The 27,564-nt window shown below is 30.9% G+C and overlaps 2 protein-coding genes across 3 annotated transcripts; one reads left to right on the plus strand and one right to left on the minus strand.

The window, feature by feature from the left end:
* The first annotated feature begins 13,405 nt into the window (after positions 1–13,405).
* Positions 13,406–16,342, plus strand: LOC109338021. The gene is made up of 3 exons (XM_019575149.1): positions 13,406–13,633; positions 13,824–14,212; positions 15,040–16,342. The coding sequence occupies exons 1-3, from the start codon at positions 13,568–13,570 to the stop codon at positions 16,271–16,273; spliced, it is 1,689 nt and encodes a 562-aa protein (XP_019430694.1). The 5' UTR covers positions 13,406–13,567; the 3' UTR covers positions 16,274–16,342.
* A 6,678-nt stretch (positions 16,343–23,020) lies between these two features.
* On the minus strand, positions 23,021–27,346 carry LOC109338022 (dnaJ protein ERDJ3B-like). 2 transcript variants are annotated; one of them, XM_019575150.1, is made up of 10 exons: positions 27,172–27,346; positions 26,937–27,097; positions 26,195–26,327; positions 25,523–25,637; positions 24,616–24,732; positions 24,375–24,461; positions 23,968–24,027; positions 23,789–23,866; positions 23,539–23,610; positions 23,021–23,438 (listed from the first exon to the last, which is right to left on the minus strand). In XM_019575150.1, the coding sequence occupies exons 1-10, from the start codon at positions 27,240–27,242 to the stop codon at positions 23,280–23,282; spliced, it is 1,053 nt and encodes a 350-aa protein (XP_019430695.1). In that variant the 5' UTR covers positions 27,243–27,346; the 3' UTR covers positions 23,021–23,279. The 2 variants fall into 2 exon arrangements, with proteins under 2 accessions (XP_019430695.1, XP_019430696.1); XM_019575151.1 differs by having other exon boundaries at positions 23,280–23,438; positions 26,937–27,085; positions 27,172–27,345.
* Between the last annotated feature and the right edge of the window lie 218 nt (positions 27,347–27,564).

Genomic DNA, 27,564 nt, shown 5'->3' on the forward strand with positions numbered 1-27,564 from the left:
GCATTATTTGAAAACTAGCATTCAATGCTTATAGAGAGACTGAATATGTTTCATAAAGTCTCAGTTCATGAAGTAAATAAATGATTTTTAGACTATGTAAACAATGATCAACTTTAAATATATTTTTGTGACAGAGATATAAAATTTTAATTTGTGTGAATGTGAAGTGACTTATAGTTTAAAGAGTGAAATTATATTATTCCTTATAAAATAGATGCTTGACTTTGAATTCAAGTTTCTCTTTTTTCAACATCTCTTCTGAAAGCTTGATGAATGGTTGATCGGTAGAAGTGGTGATGGCTTTAAGAGAATAATTTTCTTTACCCTAAACAAAAGGAATAAACCAACTGATTGGTTCAAGTAATACATGTTTGATTCCTCTTAAGTAAAGTCTCGGGTCGAGTATTGTACATAAGAAAATATTCACTGAGAGAGTTAGTTCCACATATCTATGAATATTTCCAGTTAGAACAAGATTGCCTCTAGTGTGAGAATACATGCTAAAAAACAAGAGGAATAAACAAAGAGTGAAGCAAGCAAAATAACTAGGTGTCAGAAAGAGCTATTCTTTTTTCAATGCCACTATTATTAACTATTAGGGCAAACCTTTAGAAAGAATACAATTACTAGCTTTCAGGTACAAATGATCTAGTACTGAATAACTGAATATTGATGGTGTGGTATGTGTTTGAGAAAAAACTTTAACCATTCATATTTGCAATTATTTTAAATAAAATAATTTTAGAAGTTGTCAAACTCACTTTTATTTCATATTTTATATTGGAGAGTATCTAAATCCTTTTAGCTGTGTAGTCTCTTTGGTGTAGAATCAAAGAGAACATAAAAATAAAAAGGAGTTTAATAAATGTGGATTTTTCACATCATAATGTTGTGTGAACGAAAAGATAGAGATATAGAATTAAGTAGTGTAACTAAAAAAAATGAGATCGGAAATGATGAAGTCTTTCTGTTTGTTTTTCACATGATTTTGTCATATGAATTTTCATGATACAATAGACATTATGTTCACAGAAGAAGAAATATATATATGAAAGTATAAAAGTTTTATACATTGTTACTATATATCCATCACTCATGTTTAATAATTATTCTTTAAAAATAATACAAATAAATGGTGAATGATCACTGATTGCGTATAAATTTTTATATTGATATTGCATAAATATTTCATTCTATTCTTTTCTTTCTTTCTTTATAGAATACCGCACCTATTAACATTTTTATTACATTTCTCTCCTTTTTTTTTAAATTGAAGTTGTTGGATAACTTTAAATGCACATTAATTACCTTTAAAATACTTATTTTGAAGCAGAAAATAAGTAATATGATCCGAGCCAATCTACTTTTTTCGCGTGATCCCATTATTTTCTTATCAAAATTATCAAAACAGATCTAGCTTAATTATTATGTGTACACATATATTGTACATAATTCTTGTATCAGTAACCGTTTATAAAATATAATAAAATAATCAATAACCGACCGTTAAACACATAGAAACACAAATCCTCTGAAACCAAATTTAAATTAATGAATAGTTTCTCTCTCTGAAATTTGAATTTTGCAGAGTGATATGAATTATTGGCAAACTTTTCAGCTAAGCACCTAAGTTATTAAGCTGGCTCTGTTGCCAAAAATTTAATTCAAGCCAAAATTTCATTCCAAAAGCCAAAGCTGCACATGGGTCACCAATCTCCACGTGAAATTCAATCACAAGACACGTGCATCCCACAGAGGTTCCCTGAAATTTTGCACATAAGTTTTTAAAGATAAACTTCTTTCGGTAAATTGTAGCTGTTGGTTTAGAGGAAGTGATACTTGCATAAAGTGGGTCATAAAGAATCAAATAAATAGTATATAATAAATAAAGAGAAGAAAAGAACTTGATAATAAGGTTCGACCAATTGTATATACGTTGCTGTTAGCCCTAAGTAGCTATCAATATATTATTAGTGTTGAGTTTACTCAAGTGTAAAGTCTCATGTTGGATATGCGAGGAAAAATGAAAGACTTTATAAGTAGGAAAGACCATGAATCTGAAGCCTTAAGAGTTTGGTTTAAAATGTGGTATCTTACTTGTGGCTCTCCACTCTTCCCATACTCAGTAACAATGGAACTAACTCCCCGGTAGTTGGAGGCTCGGAATTGCAATCTAATCCAACAAGTGGTATAAGAACCAATGGTTCAGTCGAGACATGGTGGATTTTAAGGGCAAGAAGACTGGAAAGTGTGTTATACCCACACTTAAAGAGATTGTTGAGTTTATTCAAGTGTTAAGTAGGAAAGACCTATAAAACTAATGACTTATAGCTCTTCGCTAGTATATTTATACCTAAATGCCCATAATTAACATATACTATAATAAGGGATTTGAATCAAACATATTATACTTCATTTCAGTTGGATAAAATAGGATTTTATATAATAAGATATTTCAATACTCGCAATAGGAGGGGATGCTCTAGCTAAATGAAATGGCTGAAGATATCATGAGTTATAATTAATTAAAAATATGTTTAGTGTAAAGTTATATAGTATTAAAGTAAGTGAGGTATTGTGCCGCCAAAGGAAAGAGCATATGAGTATGTGCATTACATAAGAAAAAAACCTTATCCATGAACGGTAGTGGTTTTTTACTAGAGAATATTTAGGGCTTAACGTCACACTTTGCCTCCTAGTTTACAAACATGTCTTTGAGAATAGGAGCGTTTCCCATGAACCTTAATTAATTGTTAATCAAAAAACTAATTCTTTAATCAATATATAATTCTTCAACTACTAAGATTGCCGATTGCCGATTAATGCCACCCTGGCAAGTGACACCTTGATGAGAATCTTAAGTTAACTATATATATATATATATATATATATATATATATATATATGTATATATATATATATGTATATATGTATATTCTCGAATTAGGTTCTAAGATTAATATCAATTTCTTTGTTGGCACCATCAACATCCAATATTATCGTATTATGTCCTAGAATATTAATTAGTTTCTGTTATTGGGCTATTCTATTGGTGTAGTATAGTTATGCAATAATTAAGTTGTTTGATTTTATGTCATTTTAGCTAATGGACAAGAATAATATTTGGCGATGGTTAGAATTATAATTAAACTAAGCGTATTAAATCTATGCACAGACAGTGTAAAGATGTATACATAGTCAGTGTATCATTTACCATTCATTTAATTATTATTTTTTAAAAGTTAATAATAATTAAAAATGAATGATAAATAATATAGTGTCAGTATAAAAAAATCTTACACTATCAATATATACATTTTTATACGGTTTTTGTTGCACCAAGAAATAATGAGGGACTCTTACACTTCTAATAGCAACTTGTTAGGTAATGGAGTCATATATATGTATCATTTTCTTCAACGAGAGAAAGTTATGGCCACCCTTTAATATACATTATAACATTTATAATCCATTTTTTTCTCGATACAAAAATATCGGACTAAATTGCAATCATAGAGTCTTCAACCACTGATATATGGGAAAAGTGAAGAACTATAAGTGCAACAACAAATCTTGAACTAAAATTTTAAGAAATCAATTTCATGTGTTTTTTCTACTTATACACTCTTTCATTTTCCCCCGCATATTTATATATCTAATGTAGACTTTCAAAATAGGTGTAAAAAGTAAAAATATATATATTAATCACCCGATAATTCAGGTTTCGAACAGGTAAGTTATAATATATTTAGTTGCAAGTAATTGAGCTCTAGGGATAGAAACAAAAACAGATGTGAACTCCAACGTATAAAACGAGAGGGTTTGGTTTTTTTAAAAGTTAGGGTGTACTTGAGAAGGAGTTTAATTTTATATATCCATAATCAGAGGTTATCCTTTTTATGATTGAAAATTTTTGTAAGCTAGATGTTTGATTGGACAGGTCCGATGAATATTGTGAAATCAAAGTAGAATATCAAAATCTAAACATAAATCTCGTTTAACCAATTTAATCTCAATTAAATTGAATAATTTTATATATAATTAATATTTTTATTTATAAATATAATTATGTATAGATATAAAATTTTATATAATTAATAATTATATAGAATTATGTTGAAGTAATATATTTTTCATTTTTTAGACTAGAGTAAAATAAAACATTTGAGTAGTGTTCCGCCTTTTTATTTTTAAATGAACTCTCAGCTTCATATTTAGGGTTATTCCGGTTTAACATGGTTATATTGAAATTTCTCTAGTTCGAAACTATCCAACCTCTCATTCAATTAAGACTATAAATCAAAGTCGTTTTCAAATACAGTGACCGATTAGAGCGGTCTAACCACTTGACCCAGTTTTCACAACACTGGGTCTAACATTATAGAAGTAATCTGCTCATTAATTTTATAGTTTACCGGATGATACACTTAATTTATAGGATAATTTTAATGGATAATAATTAGAATTATTTATTTTAATATCATAAATATAAATCAGTGAACTAACTTGGAAATTATATATTTTAGAATTATCTATTAATTTTAGTAGGTTATATTTATTTTTTATATTTCTTTCACTAAAAAAGTTAATATATATATTTCATTAGGGGATATAACAATGCCCACTTGTTATTTTAGGTTACTCGTAGTTTTAAGTGTGAATATATCTTACATGGATCATTATGAACAACAGCTAATTAACCCTTAATCCATAGACCCGTGATAGAAGGTTTTGAGTTTTAATATGTTTGGTTATTCCTCGTTTGCCATTATAACTACATTTAGCTATTTTTTTATCAACAAATAATTTCATTAAATTAAAATAGTACCAAAGTTACAAAGATTCACATAAGAAAATTCACGAGAAGACGACATAGTTGCATATATTGTTATGCCTAAGTACATTTAGCTATTCAACTATATGCCATTAAGAATTGACATGCGAGCTTGTGAATGAGATTCAAAGATTTTTACTTTTCATCTTGCTGATTCACATAAGGAGATTGCCATCATCATACTTTTAATGAGTAATTAGAGATGATAATTCAACTACAACACTAGGTTTCATCTTCCATTCAGGTTTAAGACCAACTTAGAACGAGCCAATAAAGTTCGGTATTAGTTCGACCAAAAGAAACATTTGTCTAAATCTAATAACAAATAAGCTTTTCAATACTGGTTGAGTGATGTTTTTTTGTCAACTGATCGTGAATTCAGCCAAAACAACTAGGTCAACAAACTTTTTGTGTCTAAGTCGACTAATTAACTAGATCGATCACATTGAGTAAATCATATTATATTAGGGTGCATTAGAGTAATTAGATTTCATATGGGTACACAATTTCTTATATGACACTAATTTATTTCTTGCAATTCCAAATATGAATCCGAATTAAGTTCCATCAACCTTACCTGTAGTATAATGGATGAAAAATAATAATTGGCAATAATATGAGGAGAATGACAACGAAATAATGGTAGGTCCAAAGAAAATAAAAGATTAAATTATGGCTGCTCCAATGAAACATTGTCCAAGAAGAAAGGCTTATTCTCTATGTTGGGGAGTGATCAAGATGCTACCTTTGTAAAACCAAACCTTTTCATAAATATAAGCAAACTCAGACATAGCATGTGTTTCATGCAGGACTAAACTTAAATGAGTAGTTGATATGTTTGCTAGCCTGTTAATCTAAAATTGTCATCTGAATAATTATTACTGGCCCCCAATTTCACACTAACAAACAAACACAAATTTCATAATAGGGCCTATTGAAGAAATTATAAGTACCCTTTTATAGTGTTGTCTCCCCAGCCTCCTAAATAATGAATTAGAGAGGGGAAAAAGTGGCGTGAAAAGGAAAGGTTCCTTTAATAGGGGAGGGAATATGTTGTTTCAAAAACTGTATTACTTGATATGTGAGTCATTCTGATTGATTGAAAAATATATTTAAATTAAAAAAAAATTAATAATTAAACTTTTTTATTATCGATCACAACATGTAGCACATATAATAGAATGACAAGTTGTTTATAACAACATATGTGTTCTATCCCCTTTAATAGGCACATATATAGAAAGGAAAGATTCAAAAACACATTAACACATCAGATAAAGGAGTGTAGAATATTTTATTATTATCAATGATATTTTCTTATTTTGTGGATAAAGAATTAATCTCATTTGAGTTATATGGGTGTCCTCTCAACAAGTGTTGTTCCTATAATCGAACTCTTAACTTTTTTTGTCATCCTGAAGATCTAGTGTGTCCTTACAACACTATATCATCACCTTGTTGGTAGGAAGTAGAGAATATGACACTTTTTATTTTATTTTATATAGGTTTTTTGGAGCATTTCTTTGTCATATACAATGCATATGTAATTAACTGAAAATATGTATTTAAATTAAAATTTAATAAATATTATTTTTGACATAATTTATGAGATAATAGATATGTTTTAGGGACTTGTATCACATAAAACAAGTGGATCATCTCTCCTCCATTGATGTTTGATGAATTATACAAAAAAATGAATCATCTCCAACTCAATAAAGGGCCCCAAGTTCCTTATTACAACATTGAACCCTTAGCTGTTCCAGCGCAGCAAAGTTGCTACCATGTGTGTGGAAGAAATCAAACTTTGTAGATCATGGCTTGTCCTTGAACCTTAGTGGCTCATATGGTCCCTTTATTAGTCTATGGTAATAACAATAATACAATGTTTACGTATGTAGAAAGGTCATGCTATGCATACACTAGGGAAATATAAACCATGTTCCTTTTATATTTATCCATTCATTTTTTCATGCTTAAATGTGGCTAATATAGTTTATAAAAATATGAGTGAGAGATGATTAATGAAAAGAGGCAGAATTTTAATTATTCATTTTTACATATTAATCTAATAAAAATATATAATTATTCATATTTTAAAGCAGGAAATTCTCAAAATATGTGTGAAATTTTAATTAAAAAGTTAAAATCAAACTATTAAAATAAAGCAAAGAAAAATTATCAGTTCATCTACCCATCTAATTACATAAGTATATGTGTGTAAGCTCCATTACACAATAGCATTAAATGCGGGATAATAGAATTAAGAAAAGTAAAAGTGAGAATTAATTAATTAAAAAATGTGATAATTTTTTTAAATATTATGTTTAATATTAAGTCTAATAAAAATACATATTTCTTAATATTTTTAGAGTATAATAAATTAGCACTGACAGTGTAAAGATTTATACATAGTCAGTATATCATCCATCATTCATTTCATTACTTTTATTTAAGAGAGCCAATGATAGTTGAAAAAATAATGCATGATGCAAAGATAATGTAAAAAGCTTTTATACACTATCATATCAATGTATCCATTTTTTCTAGTGCTTACTAAGATATCATTAATATATATGTGGAATCTCAATCAAAAAGTTTTAATCGAAGTATTAAAATAAATTTATATCATATGTAAACTTCTAACAAAATTGACAAAAGTAATGTCAGAAATAGTTAATTTTAAAAATGTGACAACAAATTAACTATTAAGATTTACATATTAAGTCTAATAAAACTATATACTTCCTAATATTTTTAAGCAAGAGATTATTATTATGTATGGGAATTTTACTTTTTTAATAAAGTAGCACAAAAGAAGAAGGGATGAAATAGAGAAACAAAAACAAATTAAGGCATCCTCCAAAATCTCACTCAGGTTTATGTGGATAATAAATTGGATTTGTATATGTGAAAGATAAGGAGGGGCCTTGTGTTGTTATGGCTCTCAATTTTCAAAGTTAAGAAATAACAGGATGAGACAGGGTGGCTTTCATTAGGGTGACATGGCAGAACCGACGGACAAGTGGACTGAGACAAGAATCTGCTGTCCCAAATTCTGTCGCAAATCTTGTCCCAGACCAATCATATTATGCCACGTCAGTTAAAAAAATTTAAATATTCATAATTTTATCAATTTTACTTCATTGTAATTGGCTAGGGACGTGATTGAGGACATGATTAGAAAGAACAGATCCCCATCTAGTGGACTCATAATAGGATTATATCTTTTGTACTAAAAAGTATATTATTTTATATTTCATCGATTCAAAAGAAATTACTTTAATCATAAAATTATATAATTTTATGATTAATCACAACAAATAACACATTAAAATTACACTCTTATATTCTTATATTAGTGTAATACAATGCATTGGATTGTAGGCACTCTACTAAGGTTGTTAATGGGTTTATATAAGTTCGGGTAGAGCATTACTCATATCCGGACCTGCATCGTTATTTCATTATAGTCCCAAACTGCTTAGACCTATGTGACTATTTGTTTGCAATAAAAAATTCAGTAATATTAAAAATATTTGCTGGCAACTTATGCAATTGTGCATTTGTTTTCTATAATATTATATGTTATTAAGGGAATCAAAAAAGAGAAAAAGTAATAAAATATAATTTAATACAATTTTAATCGAGTATTAAGTATGACTCATTTTACTCAAACAAACGTAAAATTTAACATTATAATAGAAAATTTATTTAGTAATTAAAATTTCTTTAATGTACATAAATTACATAACATATATGAATTACCAACATACTATTGTATCTATAAATTAACATGGTATTACAATTATGTATTGACAATATAATATCTTATTAGGATGATATTATATATATGTTAATGTATATATCTGATTTAGGAAGGAATTGTGAGTCAAAACATATGCAGATCTAAGTATACCATTACTTAAACCCATTATGTAACGGCTCCTAAAATCTTCGATCTCAAATATACGCGAGTCCAAAAACACGATCCAAATTTGACCGGTTGTATATACTTTTTGCAGTTAGACGCGGGTCCAGGTACTCATTATCATACATGGTACCATTTATAATGGGGATAGTAGGGGCAAGGGAAAATGAAAGGGTAAAGAGCCTTTAAGGCAACCCCATCTGGTGGCTATCTAATCCCAATTCATGTGCATTCATTAATCAATGTGAGTGAAATAAAAGGCAAAGCAAGCCCTCCCAAAAGAAAAAGCATGATTCCTGTGCCTTACGAGAGAAGAGTCACTTTCTCACTCCATAAATATTCGTCTCCAATTTTACCATTTCATCCTCATCCTCTTCCCTCGTGTAACCAATTTGCATTCTCATATTTTTCTCGCCACTTCAATTATGAGAAATTATTACATGATTTGGAGAATATGGTATAATTTTTAAGCAAGAGAATCAATATTCTCAATTATATCCTAATAATTAATTTAGAATAAACTTGTCTAATTTTATTATTAATGATAAGAGTTTTGTTGAGAGTACTAATCATAAACTATGTAAATATGGTCTCATTCAGTTTTGCAATTTGGTTCATTTCATTTTTAAAGAGATTGTTTTAGATCAGTTCGGTTTAGGGTTTTAGATCAGTTCGATTTAGGGTTTTAGAAATTTAGGAGTTATTTGAACCGCAAGTTTAAAACTTTTTTCATAAATAAATTTATTGTGTTTGTGAACCACAAATGGTAAAATTTCAAAATTGTGCAAGTGTTTACCGAGTTGTTCAACAAGACAACAATCTATAACATTATGTAAATATTTTTGGTTGATTCTTAATTCTCTTCCTTTCTAATTGTGGCTATTGGTTAGGGTTGATAGTTAAAGTAAATGCTCCATATGTTAACATTTGGAGCTCCACATGGTACTATTTATTAAGGGTGAGCAAGGTTCTATTGTATCACTTACTTGATTTGTTCCGCTCTTAATTGGATTTACTTATGATCGAGTTTTATCGGGTCTACAATTAATTTAAGGTTAAAAAATTAGACTTAAACAATATTTTTAGTAGAGTAAGAGACAAACCTTACCCAACCCGCTCACCCATGACTCATGTTTGTAGGCATATGTTCAATTTTGCAAAGATTAATGACATATATTTGAACAAAAATTGATAGTAAATTTAGTTGCAACAAACTATCTACTTACATAATTTCATATTTTTAAGGATATTTTTCTATTTGCTCTTGCTAGTTATTTAGGAGAATATTTTATGTCATTGTTTCTTTAATCTTTTCATCATGTAAAGATATATGTAAGTGATTCATAAAATACTTACATTTTTTTCATATGTTAAAGTACATCTGCTTAATAATAAGTAATATTGAGGAGACTATGTCTAAAAAAGGAAATGCATTATATTTAGTTGGGTCTACGTTTAGATTCGAGCTTAAAAGCTAGTTTGATCAATATTTAGAGTTGAGTTAGCATTCAATTTTATAATTGTGTCCAGGTTCAAAAAATAATCCAATTAAACTTAGGATTAGATAATGAACAAACCTTACTCGATCTAACTCGTCCAATACTCACCCTTGTCGCTCACAATGAAGTATCATGGCTAATTCTCTTTATATTTGCTTTAATGTTCTTCTTCTATATATAAAATATTTCAAAGTATAGAAACAAATTCACATATTTTGTGTTTAGCTATTTTACATATACAACTTAATTGCATAATATGAGTGAAAATATCTATGTTCACATAAAAGTAATGCATACACAAAAAAAAACAAAAAAATTGTAAGATCTAACCATTTATAATCGGTTTGGTTTCTACACAAAAATTTAATATTAATCAAACCAAATTATATTCTTCTCTTCCATTCTTAAGTTAAACAAAAATCAAACCAAACTGAATTATTACCTCCTAATTATTATTAGGTAGCTTTGTGGTGTGTGCTATACATGCACCAATTAATACATATGCAAAATAACAAGAATAAATGTAAAAGTTATATTGGCACCATGATATTAGTTCAATAGCTCATGATCTCCTCTCATGTATTGATGATAATATTTATTTATGAAACTATGATAGTTTGACCAAATTATGGAGTAGTAGCTTGGAGGCTTTCACGTTCAAAGTTATTATTATTGCAATTTGTTGTAATTTGAAAAGTTATAAATCAAAATAATCATCATTCAATATGAAAAAAATACTGTAACAAATGTGTGTTTATGTCGAAGTGAATTACTGATTGGTCATTATTAATGTAATCACTGTGTTTTGTTTTGTGAAGGCTAAAGCTCCCTATGATCACGGTTTAATTTGTTTCACTGAGTGAGAAATTTACAAGATTTGTTCCATCATTTACCCTCTAAGCTCACATGTGCACCTAACTATTATGTGATGGTGTTTTCCTCTCTCTCCTCCACCCTCATTGAACTAATGATGGTGTTATGAAAAAAAAAACATGAGAAAAAATATGTATATACTAATAGTATAGGAGTTTTATATATTCTTATTCTATAATGAATTATTCATGTTTAATTATCATTCACTTTTTTTTAAATTAATATAAATAAATGATGACTAATATAACGAGTATGTATAAATATTTATACAAATAACCATATGCTATAATATGAGTGAGTTGAAGTAAAAAGGTCTCATATAGATATGATATGTTAATTACATGTAATTAAATTCATCAAACCAATTTGTGCTTCAAAAATTCACATTTTTAAAAATTATACATTAAGGTTTCAAATCTTGAACATGATAGTTGTTTCTCATACGGCTAGTCATTCAACAAATTTAATTATATATCGTAAATAACAATATAGATAATTATATATTTATTATAATATATATAACTTAAGTGATATACAATTTAATTAATGATTAATTGATTAAATTATTACTCCAATACTAGTACTACTTTTAGGAGTATGATATTAATAACTATCATCATATTTAGAAAATAATATATCTTTCTGTACCATAAAAAAGTAATATATACCATATTGATACTTTATTTATGGTTGATTTACAAAAGAGTGTAAAATCTGTACACTAACAGTATAAAGATTTATATATATGTACATTATCATCCACCCTTCATTTGGATTATTTATTTTGAAAAATCAACAATAATTAAACATCAATAATGAATGATATAATAACAGTGTATAAATCTTATATAGTGTCAGTGCATACATCTTTTTCTCTTTACAAAATTACCATGATCATTACTTTACTAATAACACAAAACAACAGAGATTGTGGATAACGAGAGGGTTGATTAATGATAAGTACTAGATTCGATCAATACAAATTGTAGGTCAACGTAAGAAAGGATAAATAGGTAATTTTGGCAGTGATAAGAAATAAATAGCTGGTGGATCCTTACAACCTTTGCTTACTTTTGGGGCAATTTGCTGTAGTTATCTTTTCCTAGTGCTTGAAACCGAGGACCCGTGATTCATCACCGGCTATATCAAGTCACACTCATGTTTTCATTACCTTAATCAGGTCACAAATTAATCAAATACTATATATTGTTTTAGAGTTTAATACATGCAAAGTCATAATATTATAAATTATTAGTTTCCAATTAATGTAAGGTTAATGATAAAATTTTTCACATAATTAGTACATTATTTCATCCTTTTTATTAGGTGAATGATTTGTAATAAATGAATGATAAATGATATACTTATACTAAATATATATTGAATTCTACTTTTACTTATAATAATATAAAGGGTAGTATATTGATAATTTAATTTTTTTAATAGGATTGATGAGTTTGGAATATGAAGAGAAAAAGAGATTTGATAATTTTAAATTTATTTTATTTAAAATCTATATCATTAATTTATTTATGACATATATGGCTATCTTCATCACCTTCCATTATTGCAAGGATCTTAATTCAACCATTTGAAAAAATAAATAAAAAATCTAATTATGAAAAACTAATTTGTTCTAATATTAGTACAGTAGCTATTAGGTTCATAGGCCACACATAGGTTGTGAGGGAGAGAATCTATGAGACTGTTGCCAGCTATGAATTTGAAGGATGAAAGCTTTTCATAAGGGTCAAAGTTGTCATATTTTACCAATACCATGTTTATTAGTCTAGTGATATAAAGTATTATTAAATATCATAAAAGTTAAAAGACTATGATTTTATTGATGGAAGTAACAATTATTGAAAGAGATAATCACACACCACAAAATCAATTAATTCCTTATCAATAAGGGAAGGAGAGAATAGTTTTTGTCCCAAAAGAACATATCACTTCATGTGCTATTGTCTAATCAGAAAATTACTTAATTATTAAAATTTAAATTTAAATATATTTTTTTAACCAATTGTAATCGATTATCACACTATATGAAACAACATATGTGATTCATTTAGTAAGGGATACTCTCATATTACAAAAAAAAGAAGAAGAAATGTCATATTTTTTCAAGTCCATTTCTTTTCTAATTTTTGTTGTGTTTCTCAAGCCTTCTACACTTTTATTTTTATTTTATTTACATTTAATATGAAATTCATACACTAAATTAAAATCCTTCCTCATTCTCTCTCTCATTCAAACCTTTTTTCTCTCTTTCTCATTCCTCCCACTATATATCCCTCACCCTTTTATTATTAGAGCACAGAAAAAATATATTATGTGCTTGTTTTAATTAGGAAGAACAAGAGAGGGGGTTCTGATAAATTTGATGATCCTAAAACTGAATCCTTTAGCACAAAATTAACATCAACAATGGCTGTCACTTCTCCTTCTCTATCACCTTCAGAAAAAAAACACTGGTGGCTCACCAATAGAAAGGTAAAATTATCACACACTTTGATATTTTTAAGGTTTCTGATCATAGTTTAATGATGTTTTTTTTACAAGGTTTCTAACTTTCTATGGTTCTTTCTGTGCACTGATTGATTAAAATATGATATTTTTCTTCAATGGGTATGTTCTAAAACTAATAAAGTTATGATTTTTGATGTTTTTTCTTCATTTTCAGATTGTTGAAAAATATATAAAAGATGCTAGGAGCCTCATTGCAACACAAGAACAAAGTGAGATTGTTTTAGCTCTTAATCTTCTAGATTCAGCTTTGGCTATTTCACCACGTTTAGATCAAGCTCTTGAACTTAAAGCAAGATCTTTGGTATATTTGCGAAGGTTTAAAGATGTGGCTGATATGCTTCAAGATTATATTCCAAGTTATAAAATGGCAAATGATGATTCAAGCTATGTTTCTTCTGATAGTTCCTCTCAGCAACTTCTTTCTTCTTCTTCTTCTGAGTCACAAGAGAAGGATCAGATTTTCAAGTGTTTTTCTGTTTCTGAACTCAAGAAGAAGGTTATGGCTGGGATCAGTAAAAGTTGCAACAAGGAAGGGCAATGGAGGTAATTCACACTAGTATTTATTCTGTTTCATTTTTTTGGTTTTGTAATCTGAATGGGCTTTTAAAAAGTACTTCTGTAGTTATTTGTTTCTGTTTTGGATTCAGCTTTTTTAATGAATGGTATTAATAAAGTTTCAGATCAGATCAAAGTAAGTACACAATAGTTGTTATATACTTTGGGTTTGAGTAAATGTTGGTCCCAACTTAACAGAAATTGGTTCCAACTTTTAATTCTAATTCTAACAAAGGAACAAATCCTTTCAAAATTGAATGCAACATATTAGTAATCACTATTATGATTTTTTTTACCATGTATGTACATTATTGTTTCTTAGCACTTTTATATCAATTACACATATAAATTGTAGCTGATTTGATATAAAAATGTAGCTAATTTTTAAAATCAAATTCCTAATTTCAATACTGAGTTAGTGAAACATGTTGCTTTTTTAGAATCAAATCCCCTCTTAAAAGCATTAGCCTCTTCCATGGTTCAATGGTGAGTTGGTGTAACATTTTGCTTAAATTCCATATTGCAGATACTGTTGCATTCATTACATTTACACTTCAGTGATAAGTTTATGAGTCTAACTTGTATAAAAAGAAGAGTTTAATATCTATTCATTTTCGGTGTAAGTTTTTACACTAATAATAAATCATCTACTATCCACGTGTATTACTTTCATTAAAGAGTCTATGACTATTAACACATGAATATGGTGGCATAGTGAATGATATGTTGACGGTGTAAAAAACTCTAGTGCACAAACTATTTATTAGTGTTTTGTTGGATTGAATTTCTAACAGTGTCAATTGCAAAATGTACAGATACTTGGTTTTGGGTCAAGCATGCTGCCATCTAGGCCTAATGGAAGATGCAATGGTCCTGCTCCAAACAGGAAAACGCCTTGCATCTGCTGCATTCCGGCGCGAGAGCGTGTGCTGGTCCGACGACAGCTTCACTATCCCATTCACAGGAGACACCACAAACCTGCCACAACAACCCTCCACTCCACCGCGTGCACTATTGACAGAATCTGAAAGCATCACCAACCTCCTCGCCCATATCAAGTTCCTCCTCCGCCGTAGAACTGCTGCCCTCGCAGCACTCGATGCTGGCCTCTACTCAGAGGCCATCCGCCACTTCTCCAAAATCCTTGATGGTCGCCGCAGTGCACCTCAGGGCTTCCTCGCTGAGTGCTACATGCACAGAGCCTCAGCCTACCGCTCTTCAGGTCGAATTGCAGAGTCCGTAGCTGATTGTAACCGTACCTTAGCCCTCGACCCGACTTGCATTCAAGCCCTTGAAACCAGAGCTGCCCTCTTTGAAACAATTCGATGCTTACCAGATTCCCTACACGATCTTGAACACTTGAAGCTCTTGTATAATTCAATCTTGCGTGATCGCAAGCTTCCCGGCCCTGCATGGAAGCGTCACAACGTACGATACAGGGAAATTCCCGGCAAACTCAGTGCCTTGACCACCAAGATTGAAGAACTGAAATCTAGGTTAGCTTCCGGCGAGAGTGGAAAGGTGGATTACTATGCATTGATTGGAGTAAGAAGAGGGTGTTCACGATCTGAGTTAGAGAGGGCTCATGTGTTACTTACTTTAAGGCACAAGCCCGATAAAGCTACTAACTTTATCGATCGATGCGAGCTCGCGAACGAGCGTGATCTCGAAACGGTTAAGGAGAAAGCGAAGATGTCATCATTGTTGCTATATAGATTGGTTCAGAAAGGTTACACAAGTGTGATGAGTAATATCATGGATGAGGAAGTTGCTGAGAAACAAAGGAAGAAGGCTTTACAAGCCATTCAAGTTCAGAAAACAAACCAACATGAGATGATGAATAACAAAGATAAATTGGTGACTAAGAGAAGAAGCAACAACAATAACAATGTTTCAGTGGAAAATAAAACTAACATAACTTCTACTACTGTGAATCCTGCAGTTTTCAAAGGTGTTTTTTGCCGTGATCTTACTGTGGTTGGAAACTTGCTTTCACAAGTGGGGTTCAATAGACCAATTCCAATGAAGTATGAAGCATTGAGTTGCTAATGAAAATTCATCAAAAAATGGAAAATTATGGTGGAGGGTATCTATGGTTAGTTCACTTTATTGTACAAACAAAAAAGCAAGGAAGAAAAAAATTTAGACTTGTGGAAAATTTTGTCACCTTGGTCATGTTCTATCATCTACCATATATGCACAGAATATCAGTATTTGAAGGACTCTACTTTTGGATTTGATTAAATGTTTCATTTTGGATCTTAAAAATTAGGCCTAAGTTGGCATAATCTTTCAAAGAAGGAGTGAAGTGAAGGCTTTATTAGTCTTTTAATTTTGGAATGAAATGATGGCTTAAAAATAGTTCTAGAATTTTGGTACCTTCTCCATGAAAATGCAAGCACACACATTATTTTTACAAAACTTCTTTGATACAAAAAGCAATTATTTTAATATTTTTTCAACCAATCACAAGTTGATAATACTATAATTGTGCTCACGAATAAAATAGAGGGTACATAGACTAAAGAAAGGAATAAAGTAATGACTATGTGCTAAATGATGGGCTTTTGCTGTTGTCTTTATCTGCATTTTTTCTCCCTAGTTAAATCTAACCATAAATCTGACTTTTCTGACATTCCATTAGATATTCTACATAATTGTATTTACCAAAACATTTGCAGCATCCAAGTTTTAGGTGAAGTACCTATACCTTGTCCTATATATTAAGCTATGATAGGGTGGTAAAAAGGTATAAATATTATCTGTCTATAATAATGCCTCATTACATATTTCAAACCAATGACATGTTGTCATATGAATAAAATAAATTTAAAAAAAAAATATAAAGTAACATTTTAATTAGCTTGAGATAGAGAATGAGACAACGTTCGAAACATTTAATCTTGTCAGTTAAAAATGACAGTGAAAATGGTAAAAGCAACACTTTTTAGTGGTTGTTATTGGGTCTGTCCATGTAGTGGAACATTACTTTTAGGTTATTTGAACGTAGTCAGATTATAGTAGTGGACAGTGGTAGAGTGCATTTTGAAGTGAACACTTAACTGGGGAAAAGGGTTGTCAGTGTTTTGTTTTTTCACTCAGTTCTGTATTCAACAGCAAAAGCAAGGAAAGGGGTATGAATCTGCACTCAAAACAAGAAATGAAAAAGATATTAGAAAGAAAATGTAATTAACTTTCACTTCTTTTTACATGTGTTACTTGCTGGTAAGTTTGGTTAAATAAGTTGTTATATTATACATGTTAAAATGATGTATTGAAGTTAAAGTTAGAGCTAAGTTAAAAAGCTTGTAAAAGATGAAAGAGAATAAACTATAGTGCTTTGAGTTTGCACAATCTTGTGGTTTATATACAATCTCCCATAATTTTTCATTATTTTGTTTTGGATCTTCAAGTTAAGAAGTTTGGTAGAGTCTTTATATTTTTAAAATCATTAAAGAATTGGTTGTTAAGGTTGGATATTTTAAGTATGAAGAAGAAGTCACTTATTGTTTAAAAATGGATAACTTGAAAAAGATATAAGTGAATAAATCCATAGACATAATGCCTTAATGTTTTGAGTCAAAATGTTGTGTCAAATTCACTTAACTCATTGAAGAGCAATTTGGCTCATGGATATAGAACTCCAATAAGTGGTATCAAAGTCGATAGTTCAGTGTCTCAACCGAGTATGAAAGTAACAAGTGGCTGATAGATCCATGCATGACCTTGCACCGAAAGTCTTCCAAGCAAGAGGACCAGTGACATATTCCGTTGAAGACAATACAATTCAACAATGACACAAGCAAATAGAGAGCTAAGCTCTAGTGTATGTGATACCGAATTAGAGTAATTCGTACTTGAGGGGAGATGTTAAATATTCTGAATTTGAGAAAAATGTATGAAATAAGTTCATAGTTTAATAGATATAAGGACATACAAGATATAACTAAACTTTTAAATTATGGTGTAAAAATTCAAATAATAAAAAAATGTGACGACTAAAAGTTAAGTTTTAAACCTTTATTTTGTGATATTATTAAGGTATCCTTTCACCATATAGGTAAAGAAACCCTTTCGTGACACATAATTGTCATTTCCAATAAATATCGTCCTTGACCTTTTGATCACTCTGAAGATCTAGTGAAACTTTACACTACTAGACAATACTATATTCGTGTTTTAGACATTTATTTAAGCAGGGCTGAATGGAATCAATGAAGGGTTTCAACCTCGGAACCTAATAATGGTATATGGTTAGAGGCGTGGTTTCTAATACATGAAAAAGCCTGTATATTTTTTCTGCTCATGTAAAAGATTCATTATTGTGTTTCAACAATGATTGCCCCTAGTTGTCACTTTGGAAGAAGAATCCCAACTTTTGCCTGAAATAGTTTTAAACTCATTCCATGACTTGCATTACTATATCCTTCTTATTATTATTACTATTATTATTATTATTATTATTATTATTATTATTATTATTATTATTATTCGTTTGGTTAAAAGTAGCATGTTGAATGTTGAAGGCACATGTAAATGGCCCTTTTTTCATTATGTTTCAAGGACTCTAATACATGTAAGTGATTAAACAATTTTTAGTTACCAATTTAATTGACACGGCCATCTAATAATTATTTTCTCTCCTTCCTTTCTTTAATTTTTCATTACCTACTAATTAGAAGCTTCCTGAAGAACCATAGTCCAGAAATAGATCACATCAAAACTTAGGGATGGTGATCATATAACGTGTTAGATGAAATATCCTATTAATTCTTGTCTTCCCATCCTTGGTCATTTCACCAGCATTATGTAAGCAGTCTTAGTTCTACAAGCATATAGTTATTTTTAAGATTTGAATTCATGATCCCATAATCACTAAGCAACAATGTTACCATTGCGCTAAACTATACATTTCCAATAGTAACAACTTGGCAGGGAGCAAGAACAACACAAACACATGTATATGTTGGGACCCAACATGCCTAATAAATCATTTCAAGGACTCTCTCCCTGTTTGTATGATGCTCAACAATATTATCATCCTACTATGTCGTCTACAAATATTTTTAATATACAACATACTGATGATGAGGTTGTCGTTGAGGATGTTGATGAAGATGATTCAGATGAGGAGAAGCCACAATTGGAGACACGTGGAAGAGCGAGAATCTCACAGCGGACTGAACAACAATTAAGAGTTCAACCGCCAAGAAGGAGAAAACCACCTCCATGTGCCACTTCATCACACAGACGTCATTAAACTTTTATGGGATTTAACCAATTCAAGTGTAATATATTTTTTCCTGAATACTAATGTTTAAATAAACTATTGATGATTTGTGTTATTACGGTTACGGTTTATGAAGACTTAAACAAAAAATAAAAATAAATATATATAAAACTCCCCCCTTGCTGATTTAGGGGAGGGGGGAAATTAAAAAAAAATAATTATACCTAAAACGAGGAAATTAAAAAAAAAATACAATTTTTAAAAACTCCCCCACATTGCCGATTTATGGGGGAGGAAATAAAAAATAAAAATTATACCTAAAACTCCTCCCCATTGCCGATTTTGGGGGAGGTAATTAAAAAAAAAATACACATCAAAATCGGCAACCAAGTTGCCGATTTACAAAGAAACTACACTAATATGGTAATATTTTAAAAAGGTGCACCAAGATTGTAATTTTTCGGTCAAGGTGCACCAACAAAGTAAAAGTTCCACCAAGGACTTCCCTACAACAATGTGTACACTACTTCCTTGTCCATGTGATCTCACAATAGGCCATAAACCTTTAGCCATTGCTCTCTCCTTACATTGTGAATTCGATTAAGTTCTTCCCCAATCTCACTTGGCAATGATTTGAAGTAGCAACTCATGACATGAAAAGGTATTTAAAACCAAATGATGATATTATTGGTACAAGATCTTATATATTAGTATGAACCAATTCAGAGCATGAGAGGACGATGATTTAAAAGGTAAAAGGTTCAACTTGTGATACTGACAAGTCTCAAAAACAAAAATGATCATCAAGATGATAGTCTCACATTACCACTATTCAAGACTTTATCTAAGACCATATTATTAGGGTAACCAAATTTCCTATGCCAACTCTCCTTAATAAATACATAAGCATATGAGTCACTTTCAATTATGGAGAACTAATATAGACCATTCTTAACGATCTGTTTGCGAGTTGATTTTTGGAGAAGATAGAGAAATAAAATGCTTGAGAGCCATTTTACCAATGTATTTCATGACACCCAAACATTTCTCTTCTCTCTTCTACCATCCAAAAACTAACTCGCAAACAAGCCCTAAATGTCCTTTTTGGAATTGCCTTCAATGTTAGTTTGTCTTTCACAAAGCAATAATTGCATGAAGCACAACAAAGATATTATTAGTTGAGTGAATTTAGTTTTTGGTAATGTTAGGCACATATAAAACATTATGTAAGTTGAGTGAATTTAGTTTTGAGGAACCCGTTCTAACAGTTTTTATTTTTTTACAATTTTCAACTACTAGAGAATTCTTACCATAATGTTCAGTTAGATCTTGAAACTTATCAGTCTGGTGCAACACTTGGTTACTTGCACCACTATCAAAGTAGCTATCATAATCTTGGACTGAGTTTTGAGAGGCTAAGAAGGCATTGTGAACTCCGTTGAATGATTAGAGCTTGAGTAAACCTTATCAAACTTGTAGTAGTAGTGCATTGATGTGTGTCCAATATTGCTGCAAATCTGACATGTTGGCTTAGATATTCTACCTCTTCCTCTACCGCCTCTCCAACCTCGCAAGTTGGAACCTCTCCAACTATTGTTTGAATTGAACTTGTTGCCCTTGTAATCTATTTTGTTAGCAACATTTGCTGTTGCATTGAGAGTTAGGCTAGTGAGGTTGTTTAGTTGCCCAATTCTATTTTAAAAGGCAGTAACTAAGCTTGTAGATCGACCCAATTGAGTGTAGTTTGATCATAAAGTTTGACAACTACATGATTATATTCATAATCCAAACGGTTCAGGGTCTGAATAATTAGATCAAAAGTTGAGATTGGATTGCTTGCAAGTTTGAGCTTATCACTCAAATTCTTCATTTTGATGAGATCATCTTCCATCACCATTCATCTTTTTCTGGTGCTATGGAACTCAAATTTGAGATAAGTTATTTGTTATCTTGTGTGAGCACTTGCTAGACTTTGAGCTTCATCCCAAAGTTGGTTTGAGGTTTCATAGTGTAATAATCATGTTGCTATGTCAACAATTATTGAGTTCATCAACCAACCAAGAAGTTGTTGTTCATATGCTTGCAAGTCTTCATACTTATGATTGAACTTTTTGCTTGAATATGTAGAAGTGATGAATTATTCAGGGCACTCTTATTTCCCTGATATGTACTCATTGAGCCTGTCACATCTGATTATAGCTAACACTAGTGATTTCTATAATGGATAGTTGTCTCTGATCAACTTCGCAGATACGGGAGATCATTTTTGTGGTTTGAAACTTTGAATTGATAGCAGAAACCATGGTTTGGTTAGAATCAAGAGCCTTCCAGACTTAAGCACTCTAATAAAAGTTAGAGAGTATGATTGATATGTAATCAATTGTTGATATGTATAGACAGATACATGAGTGTATATATACAATAATAACTAGTAATTTTGATCCTATAATCACACTAGTCATCATGACAACAATCCTATATAATGATTACAAAGAACTAATGCTATTAATTATATTGAATGACTTAATTACAGGAATAACATAATTATCAGGATATCTTTCTCTAACTGTCCTAATTAAACTGCATTTGTATTGCATAGGAAGAGTATTTTTTTTAGAATGCTAAAGTGTACCTTTAACTAATGCCCCATGTCCAATACATAGTTTCCTGTAGTATATTCCTTTATATAAGTAAGGTTAAGGATAAAATTATATAAGTATAGAACTTGTCATTCAAAGTTTATATTTTTTTGTCAATTAACATGATTTATGAGTATGATAACATCGTAGCTGACCCATTAGATGAAGGCTTAATTGTTGTTGTACTGAAAAAATGCAATAATGCTTTTAGAGACTAATCTTGGTTAGAGCCAAGGGCTGGCTCTCCAAAAGTTTATATTCTTCAAAATTACATATGACACTCCTAAAATAATTTGTACAGCGTACATTATATGCAAAGTTCATAAATTGACAGATATGGTATGTGGAACATTATGAAAAGAAGTTTAACTAGTATGCATTGGTAATATTAAATTTTTTATAGCATCCAACAATATTTGACACATTATTTTGTTTTTATTTTTCTCTATTATTGAAGTTAAAACATGTGTCCAAACATGGGTTGATATACTACTTTAATTGTCATTATTAGGCGCTATTACTTTAAAAATAATTCAAGCATTCTATATAAGCTAATAATTTACAAATACCATCTCACAAATCACTCTCTTACTATAAAAACAAATGATTATATCGAATTTGACTATCACAAATAGTGATTTAGGCAAGACAAACTTAACTAAAACCAAGAAGAAAGGTGAAATGCAATTTGCAAATGAGCACTACTATCACTGAATGACGACAATCTTAATCTAGTTGTGTAACGCTCCACTAGATCCCCAGGATGACCAAAAGGTCAAGGGTTTGATCTCTAGGAGCGACACTTGTTGGATGAAATAATCAGATACCCCGAAAGAGATTTATTCCTTACCCAAAGGGTGAGGGGATACTCTTGGTAGTACCAAAAAAATAAATCTAAGATTAATGATTTCAGACACATTACAAAGCTAATGTAAGCATGTATTTTCAGCTAGTGTTATGTTTTCTTTGTATCTTGACAAAAAAATAGCATGGAGAGAAGGCACATGAATTCACATGACAGTCCAACAAAGACTAAAGGATACACATCATTATGTGCATCAATTTGGTAACTAACAAAAAAGGGTCACAATAAGAGGGCCTGAAAATGCATCTACTATAACCACATAATCATGTTACAATGTGGACATAATCAGTGAAATACTATAACATGCATCCGGTATGTATTCTAACCGAGAGTTTCTTTAATCTTTGTTTTCTGATCTTCTGTTAGTGACGTGGGGAATAGAACCTCGAAAGTGACGTATAGATCTCCTTTCTTCGTGCTCATATGCAATGGCATGCCCTCTCCTTTGAACTTCCTCACTTCCTTCGGTTTCGTGATTCCCTGAAAGGATCAAAAGAAGTATGTCAGTAAATATATACATAAACATATGATTGTATATAAACAGTAAATGAGATCCGAAACGATAATATTTCATGCCTACCTTTGCGCTTATGTTCACCAGATGCTCATCTAGGTGTTTAATGGTCTTCTCAAAACCAACAAGGGCTTGAACCTGAAGAAGATTAAAGGCTAAGAAACTTTACAATGCCCATAATTTCAAAGACTACAATATCAGAAAGAAACTAACTTCATGAATCAACAAAGTGCCAGATTCAACTCAGCCATTAGCTATGCAAATAAGTAACAATACTTAAGCAGTTGATAGATATATCAACGATGACGGTAATTACCAGAGTTAGAGTTACAGTGGTGTGCAAATCAATGCCTTCCCTTCTAAAGAGATCATGTGGTGCAGTACGAATACGAAACTGTTCAAAATACCATATAAATTGTCAGCACACTGCACACCTCACACATAACATGTAAATGAAATAGTTGTTAATAAAGACACTAGTGCAAAGATACTAACCCTTAAATCTCCAGATTCTCCGTCAACTACGGGCTCGCCATCCTCATAAAATGAAACCTCCTGTTAAAAGACTAAAACTTGTAACTCTACAGAACAACAATTAACTAAATTTAAAATTTGGAATAAGTATATAAAAATTTTCAGCAAGTTTCCCTCAATCATGATTCATATGCATTATTTACTTGCATCGTAACACTTCGGGTATGCTTGGTAGAAAATGTGAAATATAGAGAGGGGCTAGAGATATTGGAGTAGTCTATGAAACTTCTGATTTTTCACTAATTGGTTCTTGGCAGAGGAAAAACCATCTTCTGCTCATTTTCATGCAGCAGGAAGAGTAACCAAAATTAATGGGGTTGACATTATGCAAAATAGTTTAAAGCCGATAATAAACTTTTCGACTTTACCTGTCCATCTTGCATGCCTTTCTCAATATCAACAGTGATGAAATACCCTTCCCTTACATATTTGACATTAGGGCATTGCTCACAGACCTGGACAAGTAAATTGAAAAACAGGAGTGAAAAAAATAACCCTTCACAAAAACGACACAAATCAAGTAATACTAAAATAACGTTCTTAAATAAAGGACAATGATTAAGAAAAAGATTTATTTATTCTATCAACATTCCTAGAGATGTTGTTTACCTGCTCTGTCATTTGTTGAAACATCCCAGGTCCAATTTGCCTATGATAAATCTCATTTCTACAATTACAGCGTCTCTTCCCAGGTGCTGGCTTCAAAACATTTTTCTCCCTCCATACCTGGTAATTATAAATTTACAATGTAATGGTCACGAAGAGAGAAACAATCACCAAAAACTTCATAAATTTTACACCAGCGTTCTTGAAAAATTGATAAAGTTTACGACTATGTATGGTTACTTAGTTAGTGGCTGAAGTGTTTCCTCAAAGAATGTATTTGATTGTATAACAACAGAGACACAGATTACAGTATTTGAGATATTACGGAAAGGGAGATACAGAGCCTCCACGAATATCAGTTGTCGCATTTGTGGAATACGAGTAATTGCTTTAGATTCCAAAGGCCGAGTTTGAAGAACACAAATGTGCTGCTTCGCAGCTCCTAGTCGCAGATCAGTTCTTCTTAGAGTATGTTTGGATGGAGCATTTGGAAGGAAAGGAAAGTGAAGGTTTTTATTTATTTACTTATAAATAGAGTTAAAAAATAACTAAATGAATAAGGGATGATTGTAAGATATACTATATGACAACATCGCATTTTATTCAATTAATTTTGATCTTTTCACAAATAAGGAAAAATCAACCTTCCCTATCCTTTCCCTCTACAACCACCTCCATCCAAACATGCCCTCAGTTGCTTTTAGTTTTACTAATAAATTTGTTTTAAATGATTTAGCAAAGTGAAGTAGTACTTTGTTGTTACCATTTACCACATGAAAATCAATCTGATAATCTCAAACCTAATTCTATTTTCATCAGTCTCTTTCGCATCAAAAAATGTTGCACAAATACATCAGATGATATATAGATTTGATCTGTGTATGCAGAACAGTAGCTATTGTGATCATACCTTCAAGGAACCTCCCATGTACAAATCTTCGAGGGACACATCCAATTCAACAATCACGTCATCACCCTTCACAATTCTTTCTTCCTCTTCCTCCATTGAGCCACCACCAAAGAAACTGAAAGAAACATTCAGTGACATACTATCTATCATCCACAAAACCAAGCCAAATTTATAAACTACACACACAGTTCTATCAAAAGTAAAAATGAGAAATAAACCACACATACAAGTAAATAGCAGAATAAACACATAGGACACACCCAATAGACAGCGGTCTGCCTATTTACAACTTTGCAGTGTTTATCAACAAACCAATAACCATATTGTGATTTATACCGTCATAAAAATTGATGCAGACATTAGGAACTCGATGAATCAATAAAACCATAATGGTTCTGTTTGTGTGAGTACAAGGATTTTAAATCGCAGTTGTGGTTGCTTCGCAATTATTGCGAACTGAGGCAGGGTAATTTCAGCCTATACAATCCTAATGCGATTGTGGGAGCCACTGTAAGCGAGATGTTGCAGGCTTGCAGCCGCATCATGTCAGGCAATCTGCAATTTAGGACCTTTTGCCAGAGGCTTGTATATCCTGTATAATGACGCAACATATACAACGGTTCATATAATCTAAGCCCTTCCCCCACAATTAGTTAAAGTGAGAGTACTTACGAGCTGAAAATGTCATTAACGTTCATTCCCATTCCACTACCTCTGCCTCCACTAGCAGCATGCTGCTTCAGACCCTCTTCACCATATCTATCATAAATATTTCTCTTCTCGCTATCGGATAATACTTCATACACTGATCATAACATTCAAAACCAACAACTTTTTAAAAACAAAAACAAATACAATAACATTAAGCAAAGATATTTCACAGACACAAATACTATACAACACGGACACACAGGGATATGAATCGCTGTACAAAAAAACAATCAGACACACACGGTTCTGATTGTCATAAGATATAAAAGTACAAAACTAAAATTAAAAGGAAAGTAATAATGAGTCAATGTAAACATAATAAAATGCTAACATTTATCTAACTATCGCGATATTCAGATCTTTAATGGTATAAAGGTAAAAAAATATAAGTAAGAAGTTATGAGTGTAATACCTACACGTTGTCACGCCAGTGTAAAGATGTACAGTCTTCATTCATTTTGTATTACTTATATTTAAATGTGAATAGTGAATGACGCTGATAGTATAAAAAAAATACGCTGCAGATGTAACAAACTCTTAAAGCGCGGTTAGTGCTTAGATCTTTTTTTTCTTTCTCAAAAGTTATATTCCAAAAGTGTCCAACAATGGATCCTTGATCAAGAAGACATGACTGTTTTGAAAATCATAACAAACAATGAAAGATGTATAACAAACACAATAAATAGATAGATATAGAATATACCATTGTTAATTTCAGCAAATTTCTTATTTGCTTCTTCATTTCCCTGATTCTTATCAGGATGGTACTTCAATGCTAGTTTCCTATAAGCTTTTTTTAACTGCTCCTCTGATGCACTCTTAGAAACTTGAAGTATATCATAGTAGCTTTTTCTACAATGCACACCTCAAAATAAGCTTAATTCTAATTATTCACAACTTAAAATTATACAAATTAAATTGAAAATAAATACATTTACCCAGCAATGGCGTTGAGAGAATAACATATAGCGCATAGAAGGAACAACAGCTTCGTTCTTCGATGCGCCATGATAATGAAAAATTGGATCTCTGCTAATGTTCTCTTGGATCTAGCAGAAAAAAATTAGGGATTTAAATTTGAAAGGAGAAAGAGGAATAAAATGTGAGTATATGATATATATGATTATAGATTAATGTTATTTTTGTATATTTAGATTTTGTCATCAGTATCAAATTTATCCTAACATGTAAGGAATTAGCTATCTCCTCCCGACCTGAATTGTTTACATGAATCGAATTCTTGAACTTTTGTGTTTAGCTGATACTTAGAAAGCCTTGTTGGTTGATTGTTGATTTCCGTCTTTTTATATTTGTGGTTGCTTTTACACTGT

Source organism: Lupinus angustifolius, unplaced genomic scaffold (genome assembly GCF_001865875.1).
Source record: "Lupinus angustifolius cultivar Tanjil unplaced genomic scaffold, LupAngTanjil_v1.0 Scaffold_16_127, whole genome shotgun sequence".
NCBI classification, from domain to species: domain Eukaryota; kingdom Viridiplantae; phylum Streptophyta; class Magnoliopsida; order Fabales; family Fabaceae; genus Lupinus; species Lupinus angustifolius.

Excerpts from the sequence above, each read along its gene's own strand:
- LOC109338021 (XM_019575149.1), top strand. The coding sequence starts at position 13,568 with ATGGCTGTCACTTCTCCTTCTCTATCACCTTCAGAAAAAAAACACTGG. Across the intron at positions 13,634-13,823 it reads GGTGGCTCACCAATAGAAAG|ATTGTTGAAAAATATATAAA; the intron begins GTAAAATTATCA and ends CTTCATTTTCAG. Across the intron at positions 14,213-15,039 it reads AACAAGGAAGGGCAATGGAG|ATACTTGGTTTTGGGTCAAG; the intron begins GTAATTCACACT and ends CAAAATGTACAG.
- LOC109338022 (XM_019575150.1), bottom strand. The coding sequence starts at position 27,242 with ATGGCGCATCGAAGAACGAAGCTGTTGTTCCTTCTATGCGCTATATGT. Across the intron at positions 26,328-26,936 it reads ATTTGCTGAAATTAACAATG|TGTATGAAGTATTATCCGAT; the intron begins GTATATTCTATA and ends TGTTATGATCAG. Across the intron at positions 24,028-24,374 it reads AAGGCATGCAAGATGGACAG|GAGGTTTCATTTTATGAGGA; the intron begins GTAAAGTCGAAA and ends GTCTTTTAACAG.